This window comes from Dermacentor silvarum, chromosome 11, assembly GCF_013339745.2.
Source record: "Dermacentor silvarum isolate Dsil-2018 chromosome 11, BIME_Dsil_1.4, whole genome shotgun sequence".
Classification (NCBI taxonomy): Eukaryota; Metazoa; Arthropoda; class Arachnida; order Ixodida; family Ixodidae; genus Dermacentor; species Dermacentor silvarum.
The window spans coordinates 99230811-99241533 of NC_051164.1; the positions used below are offsets into that span (position 1 = coordinate 99230811).

General features: G+C 48.3%; 2 protein-coding genes across 5 annotated transcripts in view; one reads left to right on the forward strand and one right to left on the reverse strand.

The window, feature by feature from the left end:
- LOC119434001 (small glutamine-rich tetratricopeptide repeat-containing protein beta) overlaps positions 1 to 10723 on the forward strand; it is a 58765-nt gene that overhangs the window by 5857 nt on the left and 42185 nt on the right. The window lies entirely within an intron of this gene.
- LOC119432779 (phospholipid scramblase 1-like) lies at positions 80 to 2984 on the reverse strand. The gene is made up of 3 exons (XM_049658386.1): positions 2738 to 2984; positions 1701 to 1918; positions 80 to 199 (listed from the first exon to the last, which is right to left on the reverse strand). The coding sequence occupies exons 1-3, from the start codon at positions 2976 to 2978 to the stop codon at positions 80 to 82; spliced, it is 579 nt and encodes a 192-aa protein (XP_049514343.1). The 5' UTR covers positions 2979 to 2984.

The following is a 10723-nucleotide window of genomic DNA, read 5'->3' on the forward strand; positions in this document are numbered from 1 at the left end:
TAACAGCCGCACGCAATAGGTATCCAGCAGGTGTCATCAGGTTGTAAGTTGTTGTAACCTGATGACACTTGTTGGATACTTATTGGAAGCTGATGTTGGTACGACAGGGCGAGTTGGGACGTTGTTGCAAGCCGATGGCACATGTTGGATACTGATCATTGGATGCGGATGTTGGTACGTACAGGGCGTACTTGGAAACCTGAATAAACCCGTTAGAAACTTGATCAACAACGGCCATAGAAAAGATGCCGCTGTAGCCAACGCTTCGACAAGGCTTCCGACAAGGCTTCCTCTCTCCTGTTTGGCGCATGGCCCAATGGCTATGGCGTAGTGCTTACGAGCCCGAGGTCGTGGGTTCCCTTACCGACTGCGGCGGCCGAATTCCAGTAGGAGCGTAATGCAAACGCGCGTGTACGGTTCTTTGGGCGTGCGTTGAAGAAGCCCGCGGAGGTCAAAATTAATCGGAACCCTATACACTACGGTGTCCCTTATTGTAACCCGCTGTGCAGTTTCAGGACGTTAAGCTCCAAAATTTACTGAATTTCATTAAAAGTTGTTAGTCGTAGTTGTCTGTATAGGGCAGGTCACACTTGGAACGTTCTTTGACCCTCATGCAGTTCGTTGGAAGCTTGTTGAAAGCTATGTACGGCGTATCGCGTGCACCGTAGTAACATATGTGACTTCTACGTCTAAGTAGTCAAAATATCGTGTCATTGAAACCATCCGACGTTTCCGATACGTCGGACAACGCGCCGATGGAAGGAAGATAGCTCCAGCTGTTGGATTCTTTGGGGATTTGTTGCAACCCCGATGAAAACTTGGTGGAAGCTTGCTGAGCGCGTTGTTGGTACGAGTACTCTCCGACAGGTGGGATATGATAACTGCGCACGTGTGTATCGACTGCAATTTCCCCATTAAGGTGCATGTGGAATGCATACATTTTCTGATCAAACAACCGCTGAGCAGATTTGAATCAAATTTGTGGCATTTAACCGGACGCTAAATATAAAACAATGTTTAGATATATTAGTCAATTATGATTCTGCAGTAGCAAAACGGCGACACTTAACTGTGAGTGAAGGGTAGGCCAGAAAGTACGCAAAAGAGAGAGACCGGTGGCGACCTCACATCCAAAGTTCCCGCATCAGCTCGCCGTGACGTCATGGATGTTACCGGCGTCTGTTCGGGCCTAGTGAATGATTTATCAGTGAAGATAGACTAGTTTATTCTGCAGGAGCCTCGGATATTGAAATTAACAGGTTTCGAGAACTTTTACTTCGCGCATAGCGGCCAAAGTACGAGAAGATACGTGACAATATTTCGAAATCTATGACGTCAGAGTGACGTGCCAGCGCATAGGCTTAGGCGCGACATTCAAGGAATGGAATTTTGGATTTAATTTCCTTTTTAATGAACACCCAATGCACAGTACACGAGTGTTTTTGCATTCTGCCGTCATCGGAATGTGGTCGCCTCGGCTGGCATCGAACCGGCGACCTCGTGCTCAGCAGTGCAATGCCGTAGCTACGGGCTACCACGGCATGTCTCACGTAAGAGTGAGCCTCTCGGTAATCTAGAAACGTAATTTACTAGCACAGCCAAACATAACCTACCTAACTTAAGCTAGGCGAATATTTAAACAGCTTTCGCTGTAATATGACTGCTTTCGCAATATCTGGCTTTAGCATGCACGCGCCTACCTGAAGACAACAGAAGCAAAGGCATGAAATGCATCGTAGCGGCCGATACAGTCGCATCACTTCGACGCTACGGTAGTCGAACAGCGCCATCTCGAAGGGCCGGCAGTTGCTGCAGCAGCAACGGCTCGCCATGTCGCTCTCTTCGAACGCCATGAAGACGAACTGGCCCATGGAGTTCTTCACCACGTACTTGTTCTGCTGCTCGAACGGCAGCAACACTGCGCCCGCCACCAGCGAAACGTGACGGACACGTCACCGTTGTGCAGTCGTAATCGAGGAAAATCAAATAAGTGAAGGGTTCGAATTATTTTATATTTTTTCCTGTTTCGGTTAACAACGAGATTACGAACCTTATGAACTCGAGAACACGGGTGGGGGCGTGTGGGGGACACCGCCGATGTAGCTCAACTTCGCTAGCGTCATCGGAAGATTGTGGACTCTGGTATACCAGATACATTCCACACGTACTTTTCGTAATAGGTATTGGATGCGATTAGCATCCTTAATGCAGCATCTATCTATCTATCTATCTATCTATCTATCTATCTATCTATCTATCTATCTATCTATCTATCTATCTATCTATCTATCTATATCTATCTATCTATCTATCTATCTATCTATCTATCTATCTATCTATCTATCTATCTATCTATCTATCCTTTTTACGCCGCTCTTCTCAGTGACCTAGCTTGGTTGGGCCACAAGGTATCTGCTGGCCGCAATCTTCCTGAGTAAGGCAACATGGGGCACTGGGGGTGTGTGTCCGAATAAAAATCTTGCTGGGTTGCTAGCTGTCTAGCCTAGTATAGACAAATCGGGTCATGGGGCATGGTGCCACTGGGTATCTGCGCAGCTTACGCTCCGTAATTACGTAACATAAACGTAATAATTAAAATCTCTACCAATAATGAATTTCTCATCACCAAATAACATATGCACCAACACTCGAATGCCTAATCGCATTAAAGCAGATAGTCATCCCCAAAGCACGCGTTCTGCGTGACAAGGTTCGCGATTCCAGGTTGGTTCCTTACTTTCCAAGAGTTGCAGCTGCTGGTGGACGAGGAGCTGGTCCACGACGCTCAGGTACTCCAGGCCCTGGGGGCATCCCGGGATCGGTTGCATGGCCGGCAGTTGCTCTAGACCTGGTGCCGGCATCCGTGCCACGGGGCGACGCCACACCACGCCTTGATCGGCTGGCGGCGGCACGACCACTCTCTGAGGCATCGCTGCCTTGGGTTGGGCCGCCGACGCTGGTAGCCGTGCATATGCCATCGTTGCGGGTGCGCACGCCTGTCCTTGTGCCTGTTCCAGGTTAGCTCTGCTTCCTGGCTGCGTCAGTTGTGGCCCACGCGGGCCATGACATTTTGATTAATTAATCAATTAGTTAAGTGATAACACAGGGGCTAGCCGCGGCAGACACCGGTGACGAGTGCAGGTCCCCGACCTTTCATTACTATGGGAGATCACGGCATGAAGTAGACATGAGGATCCGTATTTGTGTTGGGATCAAAGCATACGGTGACTAATAAACTGAAAAGAAGAAACCAGACGTGCAGGCTGTTCGTCACTATGCAGCCCTAACAGCCTGCCCCACTAGCCATGCTTGTCTAAGCTTACGCAGCCCTGACTGCGTCAGTGAAGTATAGCATGTTGATAATATTTAAAAGGATAAGGAATGGAATAGAAGAAAAAGTTACTAGGCTTCGACATTTTCAGGTAACGCTCCCTACTGGAACTTTTTTTTCCCGTTCTCCGTCATCCAGAAAGATATCAGGAGCTGCGGCAACGCATATACGTAGCAGATAAATGCGGCAGGATGTAACTCCAATGCAAAGCAACTCACCGAATGTGGCCGGTAGCAGGAAGCGGGAGTCGTAGTGGCCTTCTTACGCTTTCATGTAAAAACGTTGCGTTGACGTTTAGCCTCTAGAACATGTTCTATCCATTGGACGGTTTGCTGGCGTGCTCACGAGGCTAGCTTTCTCTTCCTCTTGAACGTGACACGTGTTACTCTTTTCGTTAACGTATGGCACTTATCCAATGTGGATGATGATGACCGCAATGGCGCTTAACCACTACGGTGGACTGGCCAAGAATGGAGTGGCTCTCGAAAATGCACTGGATAGATCATTAATAATTAGGCACTCATTACGGAGATGGAGTTTGTCATAAAAGGCGTGGTGGTGAAGCATAGGACAAAAGAACAAGTACGACATCAAACGAGAAAAATAATCATGCAGCAACGTTTATAAAAATTCACCAGCCCTTCCCCTGTCGAGAAAATGGGCGTAAGCGAAGCTTGTCGTGTGTGTATCTGACCTTCGTCAGGGTAACGTAATGTTCACAACATGTCACGGTAATAAAACATAAACGTTTATTAAACGTATACATCGAGGTAAGGAAACGTATACAAAGCAACGGAAGGAAACGTTGCACGAAAGGGAAACAAAAGTAGAAGGAAAGGGAACGAAAAGTAGTAGGAAAGGGAAGGGAAAGTAGTAGGTCAAGTACACACACGACAACCTTTGCTTACCCCCCTTGACAGGGGAAGGGCTGGTGGCTTTCTTTTTTTTTTTTTCACTCGCTCTTTCTTTCTCACTTTCTCTTTGTTTCCCTTTCTCTCTCTTTCTGTCTTTCTTTCTCTTTATTTCTATCTCTCTTTCTATATTTCTCTCTCCTTCTCGTTATTTCTTTCTTTCACTCTTTCTTTCTTTTTGTCCCTGGTATGTGTCATTGGGCTTCGACCCTTTCTGCACTATCGCCAGGATCGGCCCACTTTTCAGCGTGACACCACCACCACCACCACCGCCGCCGCGACACTTGTGAGCCTATAAAGCTTCGCTTAAAAACGAAAATTCAGAGCCCTTCCACTACTGTGAAGATGGAAGCCAGCGAAGCTGTTACTATGGTGGGTCTATAGTGAATATTGCTATAGCGAATTTATATATTATCATTATTGACTATATTGAGCGTCTTCGGCATGTTCGTCAAAGAGCAAGGACACCGGCGTCTTGTTTTCGCCCGGCGCGATGGCCAGGAAGTGCGTCTGCTGCGCCAAGTCCGCCCCTTCGTCATGGACTATCGTATGAGCCACAGCGTTCATAGCCGCGGCACACTGCACGGCATCATCAGGATCCTGAAAGATGTGGTTAAACAAGCATCGTCCCATAGCGAGTCCAAAGGGCAACTGCTGATAACAGCGCTAGAGCGATCTCTACGTCACGAGACAAAGGGGCACAACGATTGGTGGGACGTGCCGCCGCCGAGTATCGCGACACTTGTGAAAGAGGCATCGGCGGTGGCGAGGGGCATAACAATGGGCCATCTATCATACGTTTTGACACCTGTGCCAAGGGAAACACCGGTGAATCACTGCTCCACACTTCCCCAGCTTTCACGTTGAGTGGAACTGCATTACCGCCGAGTTTACCATTGCATTTTTTTCTACACGCGGACACCAACCTGGGGAACCTAGCCCTTAACAGCTTCGCTGTAAAAAAAAATTCTACGACGTGATTCGAACGCAGACCCCACAATTATGAGCCCTGCGCTTTTCCGTGGCGCAATGAAACACTTCTTATTACATGGAAAACAAAACTGACAAACAAAACTCGGGCAAACACACAGGTGAGCCCAACAAGTGCATCTAATCATGAGGAGGTTCCTGCGCAGCCTACACACTTCTCACATAAGCTGCCAGTCAGAAAGCTCCGCTGTTAGATTCTGGATCGGCTGCTGTTACCCCGTCACTATAGTGTTATGGCTATAGTGAAGGGCCCCCTCACTATAGTCAGTTCCTAGTAACTAAAATGAATGTGCGGCTGCCTGGAGCGTAGCTAAACAATGTATATCGAGGCAGGAGCGTAGCCTGGCGGGGACACACCCGGCCACGTGCCCCGAGCGGGGGAACTTACCTTGAAGCACCACGGATGGCGCTCACGTCCGCGCATCCACGGCAGCGCCGGCCGTGCGGGGAAAAGAAAAAGAACCAGAAAGCTCGCCTTCGCGCATAGCTTTCGCCGCAAGCGTTTCCCGGTAAAGATGACGGTTGCATAAGCTGCAGTTGCTGGGAAAGCGGCAAATGTGTGGCCGATCTATATACATAGCGCCGCGCGTCGTGGCTCTGCCGGTCCGTGAGGTGATCGGTGCGATGCCTCAATATATCGCGAAATGAAAGCACGTATACAGCTGCGCTCAAATTTCGCATTACGGAGTGTCGTAATCGTCGGTTATTTTTTTAGGTCCAATATTTTTGAAAATTGCCTGTGGCAGATAGTATAATTATAACCCTTGATCTAAATTACTCGATGAGGCGGCCATTAGTTCTACGAGAAATCAAAATACTTCATTAAATAATTAACATATTAAGCTAAATTACTTCTTAAATAATTACTTTACGGCATATATTTAAATCTATGAACTCTAGCCGGTGAGTTCGCAAGGCGTATCCACTTGGAACCAATTCTCAGGACTGCCCCAGTTTCGAGGTATTAATTTTCATAGTGTCCTACGAAATGCATTGGCGTTCCAGTTGCTTCTTTTAAGAACGCGCTGTTCTATGCATTGAAGCACAAAAGTAACTGCAACACCAATGCATTTCGTCGGACTCTGAAAACTTCTACACGTGCACACATGCGCTTGAAGAAACTTCGTGTGATGTCGAATAATTGTTCGCTAAAGTGACGGCCTTTGTTGCGGCTCAGGGTAACGTTTGGGCCAGGAATCCTCCAGGCACAGGGATGAGTACGTCCGTTAGTAGGAATGAAGGAAAAAGGGTAACATTATTTACACTTGTTCCAGATACGGAAGCCCACTCCATGTAGGAGCATATTAAATCTCTGAGCACACATCCAGGACGCGTCAGGGCACACTCACTACACCAAAGGTGTCCGCTTATAAAGCAGTCGCCTTCCCTGGGTGACTAGACTATAGGGAATCTGATCACTGTCTCTTGGCCAATCATAGTCGTCGAATTGCTCGCAAAATCCCGCCCATGACGTTGCACCCTTTCGCCGGACTCCGCCTACAGTGTTGCGCGATCGCCCTCGCATACGAGGCAACCACGTGGCAATCTGGGAACTGAAAGTCTACGCGGTTACCACGGTAGTAAGTCCTCGAAGTTGGCTCCTTGCATCAATTATTTGGCAACTCCGTGACGGTCAGTCAGTCAAGCTCAGGCGAAAAAGCGTGTTTAAGAGCAGTATAAAAGCGTGCACTATCGGCGCAGAGCATTCCGACGTTCGGCGACGAGGATGGCGAGGACGATTAATGTATCTGTCTCCGAAAGAAGCGGCACGGCAGGAAAAACGACGGGAAGTGCCGACCCGGAGTTCCGAGCAAGGGAAGCCGAGGCTAAGCGACGGCGAAGACCCAGAGTTTCGAGTGAGGTGAGGCGGCGTCGCGGCAACGGTACAGAGAGACTCATCGGGAAGTAAAAGCCAAGTTGAAGCCACCAGCTTCGCTGTTTCATCAGTCTTCGCGACGTTAAAGGGACACTAAAGCAAAACAATGAATCAACTTAGACACAAAGTAATGCTTCGAAAACTCTGCTGTCGTTAATTACACTGCAAAAGGTCAATTATTAGAAGAGAAAATGAAGCTGCTTTTTTTTTATTTCGTGTGGAAACCCCGACGTCAGAACTTTAGTGTGACGTCACGAGTTCTGAAGTAATTTTTCGTATTTGGGCCACATTGGCTCAGTAAAAGTTCGTGAAACTTGCCCGTCTTGAGCTCCTTTAGAACACAATGTAGTCAATCTTTACCGCTAAATAATTAACTGGGACCTAGAAGACGCTGTCAAAATCCTTGACGTCACGGTGAGCTGGTGCGGGAACTTCAAGGTGGCGTCGCCACTCACCTGCTGTGTTTATCGTTTTTTTTTTTTTCGGCTTATCAAGCGGCTTCTCGCGGTAAGAGTGGTGTTTTGGTGTCGTGGAAGGGTAATCTACTGACACAAAAGAAATCATTTTTCCCTTTAGTGTCCAAGGCAGTAAAACTGCGCTGATTTTCGGTGGTGTACGCCCGAAATGTGGGCCGTTCCTGGAGGTAGTGCAGAAAGGGTCCAAGCGTAATGGCACATACCCCTGTGATCTTTAACTCTTTCCCTGCCATGGGGAAAATGGGTGTTTTTTGTATGTTATGGCAGGTGTTTTTTTTTATGAAGGAACTACTGCACTCAATATTTAATGTAATACATTAACAGAAATAAAAATGAATGCACTTTTCACGCATCAAAGTTTTATGAGCGAGATATATGTCATAAAAAGATATAAATTGTTAAAATCAAGATTGTGCGATAAAATTAAACAACGTTTGTAAAGACACGCTTGTATCTAGCAAGAAAAAATGTTACGAAAATTATGAGATATACAAAATGCATTGCCGTCTATTAGGCACTACCCCGGAAAAAATTAACATTTTTCACTGAACAGTTATTTCTCTACAAAAATATAACTGCAAGCACTACAGTTGGGCGTGCCGGGCTGCGGCCGCCGATGTCCCGGGCTGGTTCGCGTCGTCGTCGTCGTCGCTTTCAGAAGTCTGACGAAAAGTCAGCGTCCTCTGACTCGCTGCTATTCGATGTATCGATAAGATCAGCCGCAGAGGCAGCGGAATCGCGATATCTGCGATCTCCGGAAGCGCGCGCGCCTTTTCCGGAGCCGGACATTTTTGCGTTCTGCTTTGACGATCGCGAAACTTCGGAGCGCGTTTAAAAATCACCGCGTCGCGGGAAAAAAAACCGAACTGCTTAGAAAACAAAAATATAGTTTCTCCTCTTTCACGTCCGATGGCGCAGTGTGCCCGTGAGCGGCGTGGAAGGTATCGAAAGCGGCGTTTCAAACCATCGATAGAGGGCTAACATGCCCAATGGGCGCGATACGGAAAGAGTGAAGCTCGTGGATGGTCCGTCCAGTGTACGCCACAAAACCTCCGCCTGGCGATGACGTCACCATGCGTCGCCTAGCAACGCTTCGTCCCAGCTGCGCCGACCGCACCGAGCCTCGCCACAGCTGCGTGAGCCGTGACGTCATCGCACGCGCTGCATCGCTTCGCCTTAGCTTTGCCGAGCCATGACGTCACCGCGCCATGCGGAGTGGTTGCCGCGGCAGCGCAGACACGCAGCTAAGCCGTGACGTCACTGCGCCGACCCACGGGATATATAGCTCCGCGTCGCCGCCGCGGCGACACCAAAGCACCGTCGTCTCCGCGCCGAGCACATCGCCGCGAAGATGGGGCCGCCGAAGAAGAGGAAACGTGGCGGCGAAACGCCGGCGATTCGCAGAATATCCGTTGTTACGAGCCCGCGAAACCGAGCAAAAGCGTTTGAACGTCCAGATGTGTCCAGGTACTTTAATAACCCAGTGTTCGTTGCTCCTTGGGCTGTCGATGATTCCGGGGTGATCTTGCGCAAAACGTGGCCGAGTCGCGAAGCTTAACTTGGCAAAAACTTGGCCGAACCGAGATAAAGCTAGTGGTCGCAAGCTTCGCTGTTTGACCAGTCTTCGCACCACTAGTGTGAAGCTGCCCTCCTCCCCCCCTTTCTTTTTTTGTTACTGTGGATCCCAGTTCAAGCGCTGCTGCGCATGACTTCTATTGATTCTGATTTCGAGTGAATCCGCTTGGCTTCATTTCGGTTACTGAGTGAATCATATACATTTATGACCTCCGCTTGCAAGTGGCGTTGTTTCCATCCCTAATAAATGTTCTAAATTATTCTAAGAGCTTTTTTTTTTCATGAGTCGCTAGCATAGCCTACTGGAAAGAGAAGGGAAATGGATGCTTAAGCTTCGCCTTTAAGAGTAGAACGCGATAGCGTTATCGGGACCCGTTCGTATCGCATCGTTCGCATACGGCAAGTAGGCTTCATTCACTGCAACACTGAACGTGGGAAAGCCAGCTTACAAAGACTAAGCTTACACCGATCCCCTTAAAGTCGGCTTCACCTTTAAACAGAAATGCATTGCTGGAAAGACGTTTTTCCAGGGCCAATATAAGTGGTCTTATATTAAAATGTGAAGTCCTTAGCACGTTTTCTAATTATTTTTTTATTGTTTGCTATTGCCCCGACGCGCGCGCGTGTCCAAAACGAATTAGCAGGCGAAGTCCCAATTTGACTTGCCTAGGATGCGAGCGCATCTGGATATCATTTGCGCAAGTACCCGAACGCGCGGCTGTAGGTCTGATAGAAATGCTGGAAAAGGGGTTTGTGTTTGAGTTTCCTCGTAGCAGAATTAGGTTTTCTCGTACATTCAAATTAAAATCCGACGCCGATTGATGAAGAATCCGACGGCGAATCCAACCCTGAATGGTAAAGTCGTACTTTACCATTCTTCTGACGGAATTCACTCTGAGAAATTCAATTTTTTGTTCACCAAATCCTTGCACCACGTCGGAGGGCCTGCGCGGTCGGAGTGGTTGGGGATGATTTTCTCCGCCACCCGCTGACATCGCACGCCGACGCCGGTTGCCGACGCCGGATTTTCTGCGACAGGGGGCCATTACACTATCGCATTAATACTGAGACACACATTCACGTGCATTTCACACGCCGTTGCTAAATGTCTCTGCCGAACGGGTCGCGAAGTCTGCAGTTTTTCTTTTTCGTTTTGCAGGGCTCAACAAAGCAATTCGAAGCGAGATGAACGTACAGCAACATAGTCGTTTTTAGGCATAGGCTAACCATACCAATCAGAAGTCATTGTTAGCTGGCTACCTCATCCTCTTTAAAAAATATAATAAACTTTGTCTTGTGTATATATTTAAACAAATTGTGTCTGTGCACGGTGTTCACAGCGGAAATTAAACAAATAAAGGTGCTGAAAGAACAAAATATGGATGAGGTAGCCGCCGCTGGTGATGTGGGTAACAGAACTCTGGTAATTACACTTTAGGGGGGGACTCTGTTTTAGGGGGGGAGGAGTCTGGGTCAAGTTTGTCGAGGGGGACCCCCCCCCCCCCTCTCCCGGTAGTCGGCACCTATGGTTTCAGCAATTACAGACGCGAGCACAAGAATGACA